The sequence below is a fragment of the Lagopus muta genome, chromosome 29 (assembly GCF_023343835.1).
Source record: "Lagopus muta isolate bLagMut1 chromosome 29, bLagMut1 primary, whole genome shotgun sequence".
In the NCBI taxonomy this organism is placed as follows: domain Eukaryota; kingdom Metazoa; phylum Chordata; class Aves; order Galliformes; family Phasianidae; genus Lagopus; species Lagopus muta.
This window is the reverse complement of record NC_064461.1, coordinates 720124-741004: the sequence shown is the minus strand read 5'-3', so window position 1 is coordinate 741004 and position 20881 is coordinate 720124. Positions and strand designations below refer to the sequence as shown.

The following is a 20881-nucleotide window of genomic DNA, read 5'->3' as shown; positions in this document are numbered from 1 at the left end:
CTAAATATTTTGTGTGTGGCAGCCGAAAACAAAAGTGAAGGGGCCAGGGCCACCCTTCTCCCGGCGTGCCTCGGTGCTGGCAAGGAGTGCCCGGCGTGCGGGGCCGGACGTGTGCCCGCCTGCAGCAGCACCGGGCAGGAGTGAGACGTGGCCCCACGGGATGGGGGCATCGGGGGTCTTACGGCTGCTGCTTGCCCTGCTGCTCCTCGGCCCCCTCCTGTTGCCCCCGGTGCAGGCCCCCTCTGAAAGTAAGTGGTGGGAAGAGGGGTGAGGGGGATGGGTTTTGGGGTTTTGGAGTTGTTGGGCTGAGCCTCCAGGTGAAGCTTTGTGCTTGCTGCCTCAGTTTCCCCTCTGACGCGATGACCGCGCTGCCACAATCCTCACGTCTGTGACCTTTGGGGTCTGGAGTTGGGGAGGAAATGGGGTGGGGGCCCTGTGGTGGGGTCAGGGCATCGCTTGCTTTTGTGGGAGATGATTCCATGAAGCCACTGCACTCAGCAGTGATGGAAAATGATGCTTAAACCTTTTAGTCTGGGGATGCAACCTGGGGGACAGGCATGGGGTTCTGATGATCCTGGATCAGGAAAAGCCCCAGGGGCTTATGTGGGGATGTCCCCTGGTGGGGTCCCTGCACTCCCAGCAGGGTGGGGACAGAGGGACCCACATGCCTGGATTTGTCACTGTGTGTCTGTCCTTTCTCTGCGTGCTGCCTCAGTTTCCCCATTGGGAGCTAGAGAGAAGTGGAGGGGGAATGAGGACAGAGCAGCTGGACTCATGCTGAGAGTTGCTCTGGGAATGCTTCTTGCTCTGTCTCTGCCCCTGTGAGGGCACTGGGGACCCTAGAATTCTCTCTACCCACAATAGGGACCAAGTTGTTCCTGGTCCCCTCTCTCCTTCTGTCCCCCACTCAGCACAGGGACTGCTGTGACTTTGCCAAGGTCACAGCTGTGGCAGCAGTGTTGCACTCTCAGAGCTGATACTGCATCCTCAGCCTCACAGCAGGATGGAGACTCCCATGTCCCGAGGGTACCCCATAGTGCTGGGGGGGCTCTGTGTATTGCTGCCTTGCCACACACTTCTGGGTGCTCCAGCTCCATTCCACGTTGCCAGCACTGCTTGGGTGTTCGGGGTACACGCCGAGCTGGTCATCTTTGCTATCGGTGTTTACAGTAAATCTCTCTCTGAGTAACAGTGAGTTTCTCTCTGTAATAACTCGGAGTCAGGTTTCAGGCTGGGGATACTGCTGGAGGGGGGCAGAGACAGCAGGAGATGCTCAGCCCCAGGGTGCCCACCTGCAATGGGGTGGAAAGCCCCTGGGATGGTGACCCCATAGCCCCATCTCTGCAAAGTGTCAATGGGAGCAATTCGGTGGGAGGATGCTGCGTGCTCACTGCTGCTACCCCAGGGGCTGCAGCCTCCATGGGGTTGGCAGAGGGCTATGAAATGATCCTGGGAAGCTCCCGCAGAGCCAGACCTCGTTAGCATCACAGCAGCCGTGCTGTCCCCCTAGGAGCTGTGGTGCGCCGGCTGCCTGTCACGGCTGCTCTCATCTGCCCCAGCTGCCCACAGCGACCGCAGGCAGCTGACAGCCAGAGCAGGACATTAACCCCTGCCACGCATCGCTGCGGCCCTATCTGGGGGAGGGCGGGGGGATGACACCTGTGTGGTGGCTGGATGCTCTTGGGGCATCCCATTGCCCCTGGGCCCCTTTTTGCCACCCCAGTCTGCGGCAGCATGGACATCCGCAACGACGTGTCGCAGCTGCAGAAGCTGGAGAACTGCTCCATCATCGAAGGCAACCTGCAGATCCTGCTGATGTTCACCACGGGCGCCGAGGACTTCCGCGGGCTCAGCTTCCCCCGCCTGCTGATGATCACCGAGTACCTGCTGCTCTTCCGTGTCTACGGGTTGGAGAGCCTGCGGGATCTCTTCCCCAACCTCTCGGTCATCCGTGGCACCAACCTCTTCTTCAACTACGCGTTGGTCATCTTCGAGATGCCGCACCTGCGGGAGATCGGGCTGCACAGCCTGAGCCACGTGCTGCGCGGCTCGGTGCGCATCGAGCGCAACCAGGAGCTCTGCCACCTCTCCACCATCGACTGGGGGCTGCTGCTGCCCGACGCTGTGGACAACAGCTACATTGTGGGCAACAAGCTGGCCGAGGAGTGCGCCGACGTCTGCCCAGGTATCCTGGACGTGGAGAAGCCGTGTGCGCAGACCGTTGTCAATGGGCAGTTGGATTACCGCTGCTGGACCTCCAGCTACTGCCAGAAAGGTGGGTGAGGTGCTGCGGGGATGCTCATCCCAGTGCTGGGAGCCGATGGGGAGCACTGGGAGGCACTGGGAGGCACTGGGAGGGCAGAGCTGGGCATACATCTGTCTCTGCGTGGGAGCGAGCTGCAGTGGAGTAATTGGATCCGCGCTGTATCATTCTCGGGAGGAGAGGCCAGCTCCCAGCTGCCATGTTTTCCCAGCGGTGAGGTAAATACACGCCCCTCCCGGGCTCGTTTGCAGTAAACAGGAGGCCTGGTAATGAAATATATACTATAAACACAGATCCTTATCTGGGCTGTAACCTCGGCCACTGCCCCAGCACTGGCTGCACCACGTGGCACCGCTGGGTGGCTGGGGCTTGGCATGCGGTGAGCCTCACCCGTCCATTTGTCCATTTGCCCGTCTGTCCTGAATGTCCACGCAGCCCTTCATCTGTCTGTCCAGCTGTCTGTGCATCCACCCGTCCATCCGCCACCTGTCCATCCACCCACGTGTCTCTCCATCCCTCCATCCATCGCTCTGTCCATACACCCATCCAACCAACCCTCCCTCCATCCACCCTTCCACCTACCCATCCCTCCGTCCATCCATCCCTGCATCCATCCATCTGTCCATCCACCCATCCTTCCATCCATTTCTTCATCCATTCACCTCTCCATCTGCCCCTCCACCCCTCCCCACCCTCTCTCCTTGCTCCCCACACCAGCAGTCTGCCACCAGCCCCCTACCCGCCCAAACCCTGCACAATCCCCTTTTCCCACTGCCAACATCACCTCCCTGCAGTGTGTCCGTGCGGTGCGGGCTCGGCGTGCACGGCGTCGGGTGAGTGCTGCCATGCTGAGTGCCTGGGGGGCTGCGGGCGGCCCCGTGACAGCCGCTCCTGTGTGGCCTGCCGTCACTTCCACTTCAATGGGCACTGCCTGCCCTCTTGCCCACCCCGCACCTATGAGTACGAGGGCTGGCGCTGCGTCACAGCTGAGTACTGTGCCAGCCTGCGCAAGGTCTCCGACAACCCACGCGACGCCTCCAAGTTTGTCATCCACCAGCAGCAGTGCCTCTCTGAGTGCCCCCCCGGCTACACCAGGAATGAAAGCAGGTGGGGACCCCCGCCCTTGGGGGGCGGCAGTGGAGGGAGGGGGCTCCGTGCCCAGCTTATGTCCCACTCCCTGTCCCTGCAGCATCTTCTGCCACAAGTGTGAGGGGTTGTGCCCCAAAGCATGCAAGGTTGGCACCAAGACGGTGGACTCGACACGGGCAGCGCAGGAGCTGGCAGGCTGCACTCTGGTGGAGGGCAACCTCATCCTCAACATCCGCCGAGGCTGTGAGTGCTGGGAGGGTGACATGGGGCAGAGGGGGGGTGGGAATTTCCCTTGGAGGAAGAATTAATGGGTGGGGGTCGTTGAGGAGTGAGGGTCCCAAGTGCCAGCTCCATCACCACACCATGCTCATGCCCATGGGATGTCCCCAGATAATCTGGCCTCGGAGCTGCAGAGCAGCCTGGGCCTCATCGAGACCATCACGGGCTTCCTGAAGATCAAGCACTCCTTCGCCCTTGTCTCCTTGTCCTTCTTCAAGAACCTCAAGCTGATCCGCGGAGACTCCATGGTGGATGGGTGAGGACAGGACGTGCTGAAGACACCTGGGAGTGGGGTGCCTGTGCCCATCACCTCCATCTGCCTCTTCCACAGGAATTACACCCTATACGTCCTGGACAATCAGAATCTGCAGCAGTTGTGGGACTGGAGCCACCACGTCCTCTCTATCCCTGTGGGCAAGATGTATTTTGCCTTCAACCCCAAGCTTTGCTTGGCTGAGATCTACCACATGGAGGAGGTGACGGGCACCAAGGGGCGGCAGAACAAGGCAGAGATCAACCCGCGCACCAACGGGGACCGGGCGTCCTGTGAGTGTGGGGATGGGGTTGGGGGGGACCCAGTGGCACCGTGATTCTGATCCCTTGCACCCCTTCACAGGCAAAACTCAAACCTTGCGTTTCATCTCCAACATCACTGAGTCCGACCGCATCTTCCTCAAGTGGGAGAGGTACCGGCCGCCTGAGTACCGAGACCTCCTCAGCTTCATTGTCTACTACAAGGAGTCGTAAGTGATCCTCGTGTCCCCCAGCCTGCAGCATCCTCATGGCACATCTGGGGCTGCTGGGCCCCAGAAGATGGAGAGGCTTGGGGTTGGCTGGGACCCCCAGCTGATGCCTGGGGGCTGGGTGGTTGCCAGACCGTTCCAGAACGTGTCGGAGTACGTGGGGCAGGATGCTTGCGGGGCACAGAGCTGGAATGTGGTGGACGTGGAGCTGCCACTCAGCAGTGAGCAGGAGCCAGGGGTGGCCCTGCTCAACCTGCGGCCGTGGACACAATATGCCATCTTCGTCCGTGCCATCACCCTCACCACCGCCGAGGAAGGGCGCAATTATGGGGCGCAGAGCGAGGTGGTCTACATCCGCACCATGCCAGCAGGTATGGGGTTGCTGGGGGGTTTGGGGTGCCCACGGTGACCTCAGGCTGGGGCTGACGTCCCCATGCCCGCCCAGCCCCGACAGTGCCGCGGGATGTCATCTCCATGTCCAACTCCTCATCCCACATCGTGGTACGCTGGAAGCCACCTACGCAGCGCAATGGCAACATCACCTACTACCTGGTGCTGTGGCAGCAGCTGGCCGAGGACATGGAGCTCTACGTCAATGACTACTGCCACAAAGGTGTGGAAGGGTTACCAGGGATGATGCAGGGATGGGGACAATCCCCGGGTCCCTGTGGAGCTGGGATGGGGGGTGGAGATGGAAATGCAGCACTGCCCACCCCCAACCTCCAGGCCTGAAGCTGCCCACCAGCAGCGCAGACACGCGCTTCAGTGATGGGGACGGCCCTGAAGTGGAGCAGGATGCAGAGGAGCGCTGCTGCCCCTGCCGCCCTGCTGACGGGCAGCTCCGCATGGAGGGCGAGGCTGAGTCCTTCCAGAAGAAGTTCGAGAACTTCCTCCATAACTCCATCATCATCCCCAGGTGCCGGCGCTTTAGGGGTACCAGGGTCAGGGGGTCTCCGAGCATTGCTCTGTTACAGGGAGGGTGTTCCTCGGCTTCTTTAACCATTTCCTACCGTCTCAGGCCACCTTGGAAGGTGACATCCATCAACAAGTACCCACAGCGGTGAGCTGGGAAGAACCCCAAAACTCTGAGGCTTTCCCTGCCCCATTTGCATGTGAGGCCCCCCTGCGCCCTGACCCCAGACCTCCTCCCATCCCTGCAGGACCCCAAAGCGCCGCAGGGACCTGATGGCCGTCACATCCCCCACCAACGCCTCCTCAGTGGAGCCACCACCTCCAAGCCACACCAGAGCCGAACCCAAACGCGACTTCCAGATCTTTGAGGACAAAGTGGTGCGGGACCGCGCGGTGCTGTCGCGGCTGAGGCACTTCACAGAGTACCGCATCGACATCCATGCATGCAACCACGCTGCGCACACCGTGGGCTGCAGCGCGGCCACTTTTGTCTTCGCCAGGACCATGCCTGAGTGTACGTCCAAGGGCAGAGGGGAAGGTGCTGGGTGATTTTGGGAGGGGATCAGCACTGGGTTGGTAGAATCGCAAAATCGCTAAGGTTGGAAAACTGCGCTGAGATCAATTCCGACCATCAAGATTTCACCACCGTGCCCATTAACCACATCCTTTAGTGCCACAGCTACACCTTTCTCTGCCCCCACCCTGGGCAGCCTATTCCAATGCCTTATCACTCTTTCTGAGAACAACTTTATCCTAATATCCAATCTGAACCTTCCCCGGTGCGACATGAGGCCATCACCTCTCATCCTGAGCCCATTTATGTCCCGTCCAGTGCAAGCTGACAACATTCCCGGCAATGTGACCTGGGAGCCAGCCAGCAAGAACAGCGTGCTGCTGCGCTGGCAGGAGCCCCGTAACCCCAATGGGCTCATCCTCAAGTACGAGATCAAGTACAGCCGTGAGAGCGAGGTGAGGATCCAGCTCGGCATCCCCCTCCCCAAGACTGGGATGTCCCCATTGCCACTACCCCTTCATCCCCAGGAGGTCACCACTGTTGTCTGCGTCTCCCGACACCGCTATGCTAAATATGGAGGCGTGCACCTGGCCCTGCTGCAGCCAGGGAATTACTCAGCCAAGGTCCGTGCCACATCTCTGGCCGGCAACGGCTCCTGGACGGGACTTGTCAAGTTCTACATCCTGGGGCCAGGTACCTGATGGGGGCAAGGAGGATGCCAGTGGGGTTGAGGGGCTGCTGGGCTGGGAGCTGGGAGACTGCTAGATGGGGCACCAGGAAATTGGGGGAGCACTGGTGGGATTGGGGATCAGGGAGTGCTCCTGGATCTGGACACCAGAAGATGAAAGAATGCTGCTAAATGAGGAATTTGGGAGATTTGGGGATGCTCTGGGGTGGGAGCAGCATAGGGCACGGAGTGCTGCTACAAATGGTCCCACAACACCCTGCCCCACGGACACACTCCCGGCAGCCGAGGAGGAGTCCGGCAGCTTCTACATCCTGCTCACTGTTACGCCTGTGATCCTCATGGTGCTCATCTCTTGCCTCGCCGTCTTTGTCTTCTTCTACAATAAGAAGAGGTAGTGACCCCTCCGAACCCTAGGGCTGCACTCAGCTGAGCTGGGGCTGGGGAGGTGGCACTGCATCCCTGCCTCTTGTCCCCCCACCCTTTGTCACCCTTCTTTGTCCCCCTGTCCTCTGTGCTATGCCCACCTCTCCATCCTCCCAGGAGCAATGATGGCTACCCCAGTGGGACGCTGTACGCCTCTGTCAACCCTGAGTACTTCAGTGCCTCGGACAGTATGTGGGGATGGGCAGGGGTCCCCCTTGGGGTCTGCTGCCCCATTCCCCTGCTTGGGGATGGGGACGGAGGTGGTGGTGATATCGATGATGGTGATGGTGTCCCCCCTCCCTGCAGTGTACATCCCTGATGAATGGGAAGTATCACGGGAGAAGATCACGGTGATCCGGGAGCTGGGGCAGGGCTCCTTTGGGATGGTGTACGAGGGGCTGGCACTGGGGCTGGTGGCTGAGGGTGAGGAGACCAAGGTGGCCTTGAAGACGGTCAACGAGCTGGCCACCATGCGGGAGCGCATCGAGTTCCTCAAGGAAGCCTCCGTCATGAAGGCCTTCAAGTGCCACCATGTGGTAGGTGGCAGCAGGGGGAACATCCCAGGGAACTTGGGTTTGTGGCTGCCCACGTGCTGTTTCCATTCGCTCCCCAGGTCCGTCTGCTTGGCGTCGTGTCCCAGGGCCAGCCAGCCTTGGTCATCATGGAGCTGATGACACGTGGGGACCTGAAGAGCTACCTGCGTTCTCTCAGACCCGACGCCGAGGTGAGGGGCTGCCCAGGCGCCGTGGTGCCCTACAAAGGAGGGGGCACAGACCCCGTCCCCAAGGACGTCCCCCCAAAGCCTCCTCTCTCTGTGCGTGGTGCAGAACAACCCCGGGCTGCCGCCACCCTCGCTCAAGGACATGATCCAGATGGCGGGCGAGATCGCCGACGGCATGGCCTACCTCAACGCCAAGAAGTTCGTGCACCGTGACCTCGCCGCGCGCAACTGCATGGTGTCTGAGGACTTCACCGTTAAGATTGGAGGTGGGCAGCCAGAGGTGGGTGGGCTTGGGATGGGTCCCCTCGTCCTGGTGCTCATGATATCTTCCTCCTCTTCCTCGTCTTTCTCCTCTTCATTCTCTTATTCTTTTTCCACCTCTTTCTCCTTTTTCCTCGTCTTCTTCCTCCTCCACCAGATTTCGGCATGACGCGGGACATCTACGAGACAGATTATTACCGCAAAGGGGGCAAGGGGCTGCTCCCCGTCCGCTGGATGTCCCCCGAGGCCCTCAAGGATGGCATCTTCAACACGCAGTCTGATGTCTGGTGGGTGACGAGGCTGGGGAGAGCCAAGTGGGTGAGCCCCCACCCACCCCGGGCTGACCTGTGGGTGCTGCAGGTCTTTCGGGGTGGTGCTGTGGGAGATCACCACGCTGGCTGAGCAGCCCTACCAGGGGATGTCCAACGAACAGGTCCTGCACTACGTCATGGACAACGGCGTCCTGGAGCGGCCGGAGAACTGCCCCGATCAACTGTGAGTGGGGGGATCTCTTACCAGACCTGCTCGGGGTGGGCAATAAGCACCACTGGTCTGCACGGAGCCCCCGTGAGCCTGCTGCCCTTGAGGTGGCCGGGGGTGACCGGGGACCCCCGTACCCACTGTGCATTCTTTGTTCCGCAGCCACGAACTGATGTGTCTGTGCTGGCAGCAGAACCCTCGCCAGCGCCCATCCTTCATTCAGCTCCTGGAGAGCATCAAGGAGCACATGGCTCCCGCTTTCCGCACCCTCTCCTTCTTCTACAGCCCGGAGAACCGGCGGCGCGACTCCAGCGAGCCTTCGGACGCCGAAACGGAGCCGCCCCCCGAGGAGGACGAGCCGCCCGCACCCCCTCTGCCCACCCGCAAGGGCCGAGGTCGGCTCCCCAACGGGACGGGCTGCCTGTGAGCGGGGGCTGCCGCCCGCTGCGGACTCATCCCCCTGCCCCATCGCGGGGCCTTTCGCGTTATTTATTGCTTTTAAGGGAAGGGGGTGCGCTCTGGGGCAGCCACTGCACTGCCAACCCCTGCGTTGGGGAGAAGGTAGCAAACGGGGGGGGGGGAGGGGGGAGGGAGAGGGAAGGCTGCCCCGTGGGGCGCTCCGTTTTGCGGGTGGGGAAACTGAGGCACGCTCTGCCCTGCAGACTCCCCACAGTCCTGACTGCGGGGCACCGCGTCGGGGGCTGCGCCGACTCCTCTGTCTGCCCAGGGGGTGGAGGGAGAATAAAGCAGGACGGAGCTCGGCCGAGCGGTGCTTGATCTGTGGGGGCACGGGGGGTTGGGGTGGAGGTGGGGGGGGAGCGATGCTCGGGGCTTTCCACTGCCGTCCGCCGGTCCCATCTGCTTCCTGCACATCTCGTTGCGGCTTTGCCCTGCGGTGCCTGAGCCGGAGGCGTTTCTGGGGAAAAAAACGTCAAAGCAGAGGAATTCGCGAGGCGGTGGCGGTCTGATGGGGGACTCAGACCGGGATGTCTGTGGAGGGGAGTCTCGCATATCTCTTTTCTCCCCATCCCAGTCTCTTGGTGCGCAGGGCTGAGCCCTGGGGGAGGAATTCAGACTGAGAATGTGCCAAACTCATCGCACAGATGAGCTCTAGTGCCATGACGCAGGGAGTGGGATGGGGGCAACGGGGGCAGATGGGGATCCACCAGCCATGCTCTGATCTCTCCTCACAAAAGAGGGTCCCAAGCAGGTGAGACGGGGCCACTGTGCCAGCAATGTTCCCAATTCTGCACCCCGATGTAACGGGGGACTCGAGGGAAGCTCAGCGCTGTGACATTTTGGGAGAGCGATGGAAGAGCTGGGGAATGCTCCTGATGGCCCTGAGTGCGGGGGGGGGGGCAGTGGGAGGTGTCCTCCGCCCCTTGCAAATGGGGGCACCGGAGCTGCTGGAGCAGGGCGCGGGCGGGGATGGTGCGGGCATTGCGGGCACAGCGCGAGCAGAGTGTGGGCACGGTGCAGAGTGCGAGCATCGCATGCAGGGCGCGGGCAGAGAGCGGGCAGGGTCCCACTTCTCCCACCCCACCTGCGCTCCGAGCTCCCATCCCGCACCCTCCCGGTGCCGCCGCGCGGTGCGGGGCTGCGGGCAGGGTCGGGGCGGGGGAGCCGCTGGCCCCTCCCCAGGAGGCCGGACCGGGCGCCGCTTTTAACCCGCCGGTCCCTCACGGTGCCACTTTCGTGGGCTCGGGTACGGCGACGAAGTGCGAGGGCGGCGGTCCCGGAGCGGCCTCGGGTCGCGATGCTGCCCGCCTGGCTCCGGCTGTGCCTGGCTGCGCTGCTGCTGCCCCCGGGAGCCGCCGCTCCTCCCGCCTGCCCCGCGCAATGCCGCTGCCCCGAGCCCCACATCCTTCGCTGCCGGGAGCCCCGAACCGTGAGCAGCCTCAGCGCCCTGCTGCTGGGCACCCGCCGCCTCACCGACGTGTGAGTGGGGAAGGGCAGAGGGTCAGCGATGAGATGGGGATTTGGGGATGGGGTCGTATGATGAGGAGAGGGAGCGGGGATGGGGATGAGGAAGGGAACTAGTGATGGAGATGGGATCTGGCAATGAGGATGAGGAAGGGGATAAGGACGGGACAGAGTAGTGAGGCCAGGACGGGCTGATGAGGATGGAGATGAGGAAGCGGATGGCAGTGGGGTCAGGGCATTTGGACTAGGACACAGTGGTGGGGCTGGAGGACGTACATGGTGGTGGCACTGGGATAATGCTGGGGCACTGATGGGACCAGGGCTGCCTGGAGGGGGGTTATTGGGGTGTAAAGGTGGGAAGAATCCCTGCTGTGGACTCACAGGGAGTGAGGGAGAGACTCAGGACAATTCTTTGCCCCCTCCCATGAAGTCCCAGTAGGGCTGGGGTGCAGCAGGGTCCACAGACAGGGAGCGCCCATGCTGCAGTGGGCAGTGATGGGGAGCGGGAGGAGACCAGACCCTTTGTCCCCACCATGATGATGCTGTTCAGCTAACCTGAGACTTGTGGGTTGGGAAGCTGAGGGGGAATTGAGCCCCCATCCCCCTGGATCTGAGAGGGATGATTCTCCAACGTGGGGAGAGCACAATAATGCTGGTACTCAGCTGAGGTGCAGGAGGGGTTTGGGCACCCACACTGCCTGGGTTGGGGCATGTCTCTTCCATTCCCCCTCTGCTGTGTGCTGGGATGAGGAGGGAGCAGAGGTGTGTAGTGACAATTTGGGTGCCACCAGGGTGTCTGGGCTCCTGGGTCCTCACCCTGCTGCTCTGCTGCATTGCTGGAGCGGCTGCCGCACACCTCCCTGCCTCAGTTTCTCCATGTGCTGGGAGACGCTGAGCTGCGGGCGCTGCCAGCTCTTTGTTCACTGCCTGACAGGGTGGGGTGGATGGTGATCCCCCAAGAGATCACCTGCCATTCCTCTGTTGTGTCTCCCTCATCCCCATCGTGGCCTGGGGGGTGGGGGTGGTTGGAAAGCCCCGCGCTGGCTCCCAAAGGGGCTTTGCTTGGGAAGAGAAGGAGTGGGGAAACAGCCTGCTTCTCTGTGCCACCGTCACACTACAGGGCACCGTAGGTGCAGGGAGAAGTGAGGGGACACATAGAGGGGCTTTGGGGGAGGGGGGCTGAGGCCGGGCTAACTCACCCTCTGGGTGGGACTGTGGGTTCTGAGTGGGAATTCAGTTCTGGTCCCAGTGTGCGAGCTCAGCCCAGGGGAAACTGAGGCCCAGAGGAGCAGCTTGGCTCTGTCCCTATCCCCATCCTAGGGCTGCTCCCCCTGCTGTGGCAGTGGTGATCCCAGAATGGGGGCCCAATCCCCACCTGCTGCCCTGTTGCCTTCCAGCATCATCGAGAACCAACCACTGCTGACATCTCTGACCCAGAAAGACACCAGAATGCTGTGGGACCTCAGGCACCTGTGAGCCCCCTGGGGTGGGGTGGGGAGGATGGGGGCAGGGTTCCCACTGCACGTGCTTAGCCCTTGCCTCCCCCAGCACCATCTCCAACTCGGGGCTGCAGCACATATCTGACGATGCTTTCCAGGACACCCACAGGCTAAGCCATGTGTGAGTACCCCCCCTTCTAGGGCTCGGATCCCCATCCCCATGCATGTCAACCCCCTCAGGGCACTCATCCCCACGCAGGGTGGCTTTGTCCCTGCACTCTGGGAGGATCGATGCTGTCCCACTGCCTAGAAGCAAAACTCAATCCAGAGGGACTGTGTGGGATTGTGCTGCTGAATGTGAAACCATTGATCGGGGCTGGAGCCCCCCGGGAACTCTGTGCAGTGCAGCCCCGTGCAGGAGGGGATGTTGGAGAGAGGGGGGAGGGAGAAGAAACTTACCCCAGAGATGATGGAGATCCCTGGAAGGGGCACCCAAAGGCTGGGCTGGCAGCCAGCCTGGTGCATGTGCTTCTGCTTGGTCATGGTGTGACAGCTCTGTTCCCAGCATATGAGAGATGGCTGTGTGTGAGGGTGATGCAGGATGAGGGGAGTTGGGGAAGAGAGGCTGATGGGGTCTGTGCTTGCAGGAATCTCTCCTTCAATGCGTTGACCAGCCTCTCCTGGAAAACCTTCCAGCATCTGCCCCTGCAGGAGCTGTGAGTGCCGTGGCGAGGGGCAGGGCATGGGGTATGGCTGGGGATATAGCTCTGGGGGAGGATGTGGGAGCAGGGACAGGGCTGGGGATGCACCCGTGGCTGTGGCAGCGCTGGTACAGACCCAGCTGCAGATATGCAGCTCCGACAGCCCCAGATGTGTGCAGCAGAGATGGGAACAGGCACAGGGATGGGGACAGCACAGCACACACAGCTCAGCATTGCGCAGCAAACCGCTCCGGGTGCAGCCATCCATCCTGCGCACCCCAGGCTCGATGCAGCTGGGGATGCACTGCATGCAGCTCGTATCCTCTCCCCGTCTCAGCATCCTGGAGGGAAACCCCTTCAATTGCTCCTGTGGGATCCGCTGGCTGCAGCTGTGGCAGAATGGGAGCCGTGCTGAGCTGGGCAACCAGTCGCTGGTCTGCTGGGAGGGCAGCGCGCTCGTGGCCCTTGGCAGCCACCTCCTGTACGGCTGTGGTAGGTGGTACAGGGGGACCCAAAACCAACCTTGAGCCCATTGTGGGTGAGGACAGCATGGGGACAGCTCATCTCTCCTCGGCAGAGCCCCCCACCGCCCGCATTGAGCACCCCGATGTGGTGCTGCGCCAAGGGGACAGCGTCAACCTCACCTGCCACATCTGGGGCGAGCCACCAGCCACCGGGGAGTGGGTGCTCCCTGACATGGGATCAGAACCATCTGTCACCAAGGCAAGGCTTGGGGCACGGCGGGGACCTTCCAGCCACACCATCCCCCTGCAGCATCCCCTCCGTGCAGGATGTGCTCACCCCATCCCGGTGCTCCCTGCAGCTCTCGGAGTGGGAGCTTGTCCTGGAGATCAACAACATCTCCTCCAGCCTCAACCACAAGGACCTCACATGCCGGGCAGAGAATGAGGCGGGGCTGGCGGAGGACAGCGTGATGCTGAATGTCACCTGTAAGCTACCCAGGGGATGTGTGACAGTGGTGGGGAGGTGGGGTGAAGGGCAGCTTTGGGGTCGCGTGTTTGGGGATGCACGTTTGGGGACACAGGCAGCTCTGTCCCCACAGTCCCGCCGGTGATCCTGCTCCTGCATGAAGCCATTTCGCAGCACTTCTGGTGCATCCCCTTCTCAGTGGACAGCAACCCAGTGCCCAGCATCCTTTGGTTCTTCAACGGCTCGGCGCTGCCTGAAGGGCCCTACATCCACACACGCATTGTGGAGTATGAGCCCAACTCCACCATACTGCACGGCTGCCTCCAGCTCAATCGCCCCACGCATGTCAACAATGGCAACTACACCCTCGTGGTGCAGAACCCCCTGGGCAGCGCCACCCGCAGCATCCAGGGCCGCTTCATGGACAACCCCTTCAGCTTCAGCCCCGAGGATCCCATCCCCGGTGCGTCACAGTGGGGCTGAAGGAGATGTGCTGCCCCAGTCCTGACACTGGGGCACCAAACCCCTCTGTTCCCACCCAGCCCAGGGGTTCTGTGCCCCTGCATGCCTTGGTTTCCCCAAGGAGTGGGAAGGAAACGGGACTTCTCTCATGGGGGTGGAGATGGTTAATGTGTGCTCTTTCCTTTTTCCATGCTGCACAGTCTCCATATCTCCGCTGGGTGAGTGCTGGAGCGTGCTGCTTCCCCAGCTCCAACCCCCCTAGTTATGGTGACTGGGGCTAGCCCCCTGATGAGGAAGCAGTGATTGTGCAGGAGTGAGGATGTTCCCCCCTCCCCACACTCACCCTGTGCCCTCTCCCCACGCAGGCACCAGGAACAGCTCTCTGGAGGGCCCCGTGGAGACAGCGGATGAGCACACATTTGGGGTGAGGGCTCGGCTGGAATGCAGTGCTCTGTGATTTGGGGCAGGGGGCACAAGGATACCTGTGGGAAAGCAAAGCAGTCCTTAAAGTGAAGGCAAACCAGAAACAAGGTGAGGTGGGGTGGAATAGGATGAAGGCAGCTGCCTGCCCTCCCTTGTGCCTCAGTTTCCCCAGTAGATTTGTGACTACCTCTGCTGCTGGAGCTGGGAGAAGGGTGCTGTCCTTGGCTTTGCAGCAGGACCCTGGCCCCATCCCCACCATTCCTTCTATCCCCAGGTCTCTGTGGCCGTGGCTTTGGCTGTCTTCGCCTCCCTCTTCCTCTCCGTCATGCTCATCGTGCTCAACAAGTGCGGGCACCGCTCCAAGTTCGGCATTAACCGTGAGTCCCCTCTTCCTGCATCAGGTGGGGGCACAGCCATGGGGCAATGGTCCCCACGGGTCCCCATTGCCTGGCACTCTCTGGGGCACTGGGTGGCAGTGGGGCCCCGCCGGGGCCAGGCAGGGCGGGCAGCAGCTGCTAATTCACTCCTGGAATGGATTCAGCCTGCAAATGGGTTTGATCGCACTGGCTTCCCCCGGGGCTCTGGGGGGATGCTCGGCAGCACCTGGCACTGCTGCACAAAGCACCCCTCACCCCTCTGTTGATGGCCCTGTTCATGTGCCCCTGTCCCTTTAGGCTCAGCTGTGCTGGCCCAAGAGGATGACCTGGCCATGTCATTGCACTTCATGAACCTGGGCAGCAGCCCCATGTCCTCCACAGAGAGCAAGCTGGATGGGCTGAAGAGCAACTTCATTGAAAACCCACAGTATTTCTGCAACGCCTGTAAGGCTGGGGGGCTCCAGCATCCCCCACTGCTCCCCAGTGTCCTCCTGGGGCAGAGGCTCGGGGCTGACGGGTGCGGGTCCCCCAGGTGTGCACCACGTGCAGCGCCGTGACATCGTGCTCAAGTGGGAGCTGGGTGAGGGCGCTTTTGGGAAAGTCTTCCTGGCCGAATGTTCCCACCTCCTCCCGGAGCAGGAGAAGACGTTGGTGGCTGTGAAGGTGAGGGGTTGGGGATGGGGGTCCCGGGCCGGTCGGTGCCAGGTTAACACCATGTGTTTGCAGGCACTGAAGGAGGTGACGGAGAGCGCGCGGCTGGACTTCCAGCGGGAAGCGGAGCTGCTGACGGTGCTGCAGCACGAGCACATCGTCAAGTTCTACGGTGTGTGCACCGAGGGTGAGCCCCTCATCATGGTCTTCGAGTACATGAAGCACGGAGACCTCAACCGCTTCCTCAGGTGGGCCCGGCCCCGCGCCCCCTCCCCGCTCCATCAGCGTGGCTCAGACAGCCGCTCTGCGCTCGCTGCTAATGCAGCCCTCCTTGCAATATTGATTAGATTAGCTGTCTGAGAGGCTTAAATAGAGAGAGATTGGCCATCAGCTGGAATAAGCAGAGACTTTTCGATTGGCCCCCCAGGTATTGCTGATAGACGGGGGGGCTGCCAGAGGCATCGCTTTAGTGGCCAACGCGATGAGCTCTGAGACGTGGCTTTTATGATTATTGTTATGGGACTTGGCATTAATGGTTCTGCCGAGCAGAGCCCCCCGCTCCTGGCCCAGCCTCCCCGGCCCAGCTGTCAGCAGCACTGGGCATCAAAGCAGTGTGCAGCCCCCGGCCCGCTCACACCCTGGCTCTGTGCATGCCTGCTGCTTTCACACCTCCTGGCGCCCAGCGATGCACAACCCTCACAGCTCAGCGCCGCCGATGTGTGCACAGCACTCCTGGCATGTGCATGCATGGGATTCCTTGCTGTGGATGCTCTCATGTGTGCACTAGCCCCGTTTGCATGCACGTGTGTGTGTGTGTGTGTGTGCATGCTTCTTCTGCATGCGTGCTCTCTTATGCCTGGTTTCCCCTGCATGTATGCGTGCACACACAGGTTGATGTGCTCTTCAGCACGCATGCACATAGGTGCATGGCTTTCCTTGGCATGGCTGCTTTCCCAGCATGCACACAGCCTTCTCTATCCTGGACACGTGTGCACACACGTGTATGCCTTCCTGTGGCTGTGCACACACACATGCACTCCCTTCCCCACCATGCGTGCACACACATGCACTGCACCTTGCGTGGCTGCACACATGCATGTACTTTCCCTGCACGCACACACAGCATCTCCCAAACACACTTCCAGGCACAAATACGCACTGAGCACCTTCTGCCCTGCCAGGTCCCACGGGCCGGATGCTAAGATCCTGGACCAAGGGCAGGGGCAGCCCTGCGGGCAGCTGACGTTGAGCCACATGCTGCAAATCGCCACACAGATCGCCTCAGGTATGGTGTACCTGGCATCCCTGCACTTTGTGCACCGTGATCTGGCCACCCGCAACTGCCTGGTGGGCCACGACCTGGTGGTGAAGATCGGGGACTTTGGCATGTCCCGTGACATCTACAGCACCGACTACTACCGGGTGAGCTCCGCGCCTTCCCTGCCTCAAATTTCCATTTCCCTTCCACAGCCCCATCCATATTTAATGGTGCTGCTGAGCGCTCAGTGGGGGTCTGGGAATGGGAGGGCTAGGGGAGGAGGGGGGGGTCCACGCTGATCGTTCTGCTCTGTGCAGGTGGGTGGTCGGACCATGCTGCCCATCCGCTGGATGCCCCCTGAGAGCATCCTGTACCGCAAGTTCACCACTGAGAGTGACATCTGGAGCTTCGGCGTGGTGCTGTGGGAGATCTTTACCTACGGGAAGCAGCCCTGGTACCAGCTCTCCAACACCGAGGTGGGCTCAATGCGGGGTCTGTGCATAGGGCTGAGCATGGATCTGGGCTTGGCACCGCATCCACATGTGGGATGGGGGAAAGCGAGGGACCCCCCCTTGCTCTGTGGGGTCCGGATGGGGGCTGTGGGCTCCACGTCCCCCTGCTCCCACAGGCCATCGAGTGCATCACGCAGGGCCGGGAGCTGGAGCGGCCCCGCACGTGTCCCTCCGAGGTGTATGACATCATGCAGAGCTGCTGGCAGCGAGAGCCACAGCAACGCCAGCGCATCCAGGACATCCACAGCCGCCTGCAGGCCCTGGTCAAGACTCCTCCCATCTACCTGGACATCCTGGGCTGAGAGGGAACCCCATCACCCCCAGGCTGGCCGGAGTGCTCCAGCACTGCTCCCACTGTCCCCACACCTTGGACAGATGCCCTGATACTGGAGAGAGGGTTTAAACTCTGTTTGTCACAGCGAGCCCCCTGGGGGGCTGTAGGGTTGGAGCTGTGCCCATGGTGGGGGGTCTATGGCTGTGGCTGTGGCATTTCCCTACTGTGGGTTTGCCCCTAGAGCGACACAGCCAGGACCCCCAGCCCCACGGGGGGGCACTTGGCTGCTCGGTGTCATGGCTGCTCCATCCCTCCCCATCCCAGTGCCTGGCCAGGTGGATGCCCTGCGTGCTCTCCCAGTCTGCGGTGATCCTGGTCGGTAATAAAAGTGTCTACTTCTCTGCTGAGCTGCCAGCTGGCTGCCCATGGAGTGTCTGCTGAGTGCCAGTGAGGGGGAGGTGCTCTGGGGAGAAAGTCTGCTTTTTGGGGCAGGGGAAGGGGAGCAGAGGGGACGTGGTGGCATGGGGATGGCTTGTCCCCATTCCATGGCATTGAGTGAGGCGTGGGTTGGTGATGCTGACGGGTGGGTTTGGGTTAGGAAAGGGGTGAGGATGTGCAAAGCCAAGGTGCAGGTGAGGGGGATGTTGTCCCCAGCCCAGGGAGGGACATGGAGGCACTTCAGGGACTCTCTAGCTGACCCAGGGCTGTGCACAGCAGGTGAATCCTTGTGCTAGAGGTGTGGGGTGGGGACCCTTTGAGCACAAAGGGATGAAGAAGCCAAACCCCCAAACAAAGGGCAAAGCCTTCCCTTCCCCACGCACTGTCACCGGAGCCATGGGGTTATCAAATGCCCTGTAGCGTCCACTTAATCATCCTTCCCAGGGCTCTCCGGCCGCCTTGGTAATGTTTGAGACCTGGATCTGACTGTAATGGAGCAGAATTGATTTCATCTGGCTAATTAGGCAGTGCAGGCTGGGCCCTGGCAGCTCCTTTGTTACCCACTGTGACCTGAGATAAGGAGAGGGAAGAGGAGACCTGGGGAAACTGAGGCACGGTGCATTGCCGTGCCATGGAGCAGCACTGTGCCAAGGTGCGTTGCTGTGGTGCTGTACTGTGCCGGATGGCTGGGGCTGCATGCAGCACAGCAGGAACAGTAGGAAACCAGAGCCGTCCTCAGTGTCCCTGGCACAAAACTCAGCCCCTGCCATCCCCTCCCTGCAGAGGGCACAACACCAGCTGCCAGCCCCAGGGTAGGATGTGGCGGCCAGCAAAATGGGTGACACCCAATGCCAGCCATGAGCCAATGGGGAAACTGAGGCAGCGAGCCTTGGGGCTGCCATGCAGGTGTGCAAACAGCTCCTTTGCAGTGGGGCTGTGGTTCCTGTCCCCTTTTTAAACCCCAGAGCTCTGCTGGGACCCAGGGGGGGCCAAGCAGTGCCTCACATGCAGCCCTTATTCATGAGTTGGTGGCAGTGCCCCCACTTATGCATGGCCAGAGGAGAGTGCCCTCCTTCCTTGGGGTTCTCTAATCTCTGCCTGCGCTGATTTATGGGCTTTTCCCTCTTATCTAATTTGAGGAAGGAACAAGATTACAACTGTGAGCTTTTCCAGCGCTGCACTGCAAATTGCCTCTTGGGTCAATACTGTTCCCGCAGAGGGGAAGCAGCGGCCACGCGCTGTCCAAGCACAGCAAAAAGACCAAACTGCCCCCAAAAAGGACCTGAGCGTGGCGATATGAGAGCACCACGTGTATGGAGGGGGGGGGGGGGGAACTGGTGTGGGTTTCCCTGCGGTCGTGCCTCGATTTCCCCGTGGGGCAGAGAGGGAAGGGTTAAGCCCCGCTCCCAGAAATGTGCAGCTCTGATTGATTTATCCCCACCCCACAGTTTCTCCATTTCAGCTGCTCCAGGGGGAGCGGTAATGGACTCTGGCAATGAGGTAATTAACGGCTCTGCTCCTTGGGAAAGTTCCTTTCTTAGCAGCACAGCAGCCGAGCTGGGGACAGGGCCCTGCCAGGGTCCCAGACCTCATCCTGTATCCAATGGGGCTGCAAAGGGATTTTTCATGGTGCAGCCTCATCCTGCCTGGATCCGGGCTACCTCTAGCGCTGCTCGTGTTGCTGGCTCTGCTCCCACCTCAGATGGAGCTGTGGTACCAGGGATGCCCTTGTGGGACACCCCACAGGGATGGGGCAGGAGGAGGCCCCAGGGGCTGCTTCGTTACGGGGACAGTGTATGGGATTGCCCAGTTTGGGGTTTCCCACTTTAGGGGGGGATCATATGGTGGTGGTGACAGATGTGGGTTTGCAGCTGCATCCCGGCGCCGTGGGTCCTGGGGCGGATGAGCACTGACCAGACCTTGTGTGTCTCCTAAGTGCACTTGTGGGCCTGGTTCCCCCCGGCCTGGAGGTCTCAGGGGGGCTGCAGAGGCATCTCAGCACTAATGAGGCACAGCTAAAGTGCTGCTGAAGTGTCCCAGAGCAGCATTTCCCGGTGACCACAGGGATGCCTTATTTAAAAGCAGCAGAGGGGGGTCAGTTCTGCCCAGTTCCCAGCTCCGGTGTCCCCATCCTGGTCCCATTGTCTCCAACTTGTAACCCTTGTGTTCTCATCCTCAATGGCTCCAGGCAGAGCCATTTGGGGCAGCCCCTATGGCTGCGGGTGGGCTGCATCCTAATGGAGCACAAATGGGCGGGGGGGTGGGGAGGGGGGAGAGGCAAAGCCACGCTGGGATGTGAAAATCGTTATGAGTGATTAGAGCTATTACTGTAACGAGGAGAGGCAATTAATGGCGCCTTGACATCAGTTGAGGCCAGCTAATGTATGTGTTTGCTGGGAGAGGGGAGAGGCTGGGTATGGGGAGGGGGCAAAGCATGGGGCTGAGTGTGGGGACCCCGGCACAGAACTGCTGTGTGGGGATGAAACAATGCATGGGGAGGCCAGGATATGGGGTAATACATGGGCACAGAGCATGGGATGTTGGAGTGGGGGGAAGGGGGGTTGTGTGATGGGGCATCCCGTGATGTAGGGATGACGTGTGGCTGGGATGCAGATGTGTGTGGCTGGGGTGCAGGGATGCAGCACGGCTAAGAGAGCCAAAATTTGGGGTGGCATGTACCCAAGAAATGGGAAAATGCGTGCCTGGGGTACAGGGGTAGCACACAGCTTGGGAACCCATAGTGTGAGGGTGATGCACAGCCTGGATCCCAAGGTGATGCAAACTGAGCATTGCCAGCACAACGTGTGCTTGCTCTGCAGGGCTGAGGCACTGCCGGGAATACCAGGGCGTGTGGGGATGATGTTTGGCAAGGATCCCGAGCTGCAAAGATGCTGCAACACGGGGACGCTGCGTGGCCGAGGTGCAGGGATGAGAGCGCAACGTACGGCCGGAACCGCAACAAACGCGTGCTCTGCTCTCAGCCGGGCTCTGCTCGCAGCCGCCACCAGATGCTGCTGTTCGGCCGGGGGACGCCCGCTACCCGCAGCCCCCGGAGCTCGACCCGACCCGACCGCACCGCGAGCATCGCCCGGGGCCGTCCGGGATGCGGAGCCGCTCCCG

General features: G+C 61.2%; 2 protein-coding genes across 5 annotated transcripts; both read left to right on the top strand.

Moving 5' to 3' along the window:
• The first annotated feature begins 65 nt into the window (after window positions 1–65).
• On the top strand, window positions 66–8939 carry INSRR (insulin receptor related receptor). 4 transcript variants are annotated; one of them, XM_048929376.1, is made up of 22 exons: window positions 66–248; window positions 1724–2275; window positions 3058–3370; window positions 3453–3595; window positions 3743–3887; window positions 3963–4177; window positions 4248–4374; window positions 4507–4745; window positions 4820–4987; window positions 5101–5290; window positions 5393–5434; window positions 5535–5800; window positions 6119–6255; window positions 6328–6493; window positions 6771–6879; window positions 7029–7099; window positions 7218–7447; window positions 7525–7635; window positions 7739–7898; window positions 8051–8180; window positions 8254–8388; window positions 8536–8939. In XM_048929376.1, the coding sequence occupies exons 1-22, from the start codon at window positions 161–163 to the stop codon at window positions 8798–8800; spliced, it is 4002 nt and encodes a 1333-aa protein (XP_048785333.1). In that variant the 5' UTR covers window positions 66–160; the 3' UTR covers window positions 8801–8939. The 4 variants fall into 4 exon arrangements, 2 of the variants coding, with proteins under 2 accessions (XP_048785333.1, XP_048785334.1); XR_007373524.1 differs by lacking the exons at window positions 8254–8388; window positions 8536–8939 and having other exon boundaries at window positions 7714–7898; window positions 8051–8163; XR_007373525.1 differs by lacking the exons at window positions 8254–8388; window positions 8536–8939 and having other exon boundaries at window positions 7714–7912; window positions 8051–8155.
• A 1190-nt stretch (window positions 8940–10129) lies between these two features.
• Window positions 10130–17351, top strand: NTRK1 (neurotrophic receptor tyrosine kinase 1). The gene is made up of 17 exons (XM_048929378.1): window positions 10130–10311; window positions 11694–11768; window positions 11845–11916; window positions 12383–12451; window positions 12774–12928; window positions 13014–13159; window positions 13260–13386; window positions 13500–13829; window positions 14029–14046; window positions 14194–14252; window positions 14526–14628; window positions 14926–15072; window positions 15161–15291; window positions 15355–15527; window positions 16461–16701; window positions 16855–17013; window positions 17166–17351. Exons 1-17 carry the CDS (start codon window positions 10130–10132, stop codon window positions 17349–17351), a joined length of 2373 nt encoding a protein of 790 aa, XP_048785335.1.
• Window positions 17352–20881: the final 3530 nt, after the last annotated feature.

Bases quoted from the DNA above. Each gene is read 5' to 3' on its own strand.
- INSRR (XM_048929376.1), top strand. From the start codon at position 161: ATGGGGGCATCGGGGGTCTTACGGCTGCTGCTTGCCCTGCTGCTCCTC. The intron at 3,888-3,962 runs GTGAGGACAGGA...CCTCTTCCACAG, and splicing joins GGAGACTCCATGGTGGATGG to GAATTACACCCTATACGTCC. The intron at 7,636-7,738 runs GTGAGGGGCTGC...TGCGTGGTGCAG, and splicing joins CTCTCAGACCCGACGCCGAG to AACAACCCCGGGCTGCCGCC.
- NTRK1 (XM_048929378.1), top strand. From the start codon at position 10,130: ATGCTGCCCGCCTGGCTCCGGCTGTGCCTGGCTGCGCTGCTGCTGCCC. The intron at 11,917-12,382 runs GTGAGTACCCCC...CTGTGCTTGCAG, and splicing joins ACCCACAGGCTAAGCCATGT to GAATCTCTCCTTCAATGCGT. The intron at 13,160-13,259 runs GCAAGGCTTGGG...TGCTCCCTGCAG, and splicing joins CAGAACCATCTGTCACCAAG to CTCTCGGAGTGGGAGCTTGT.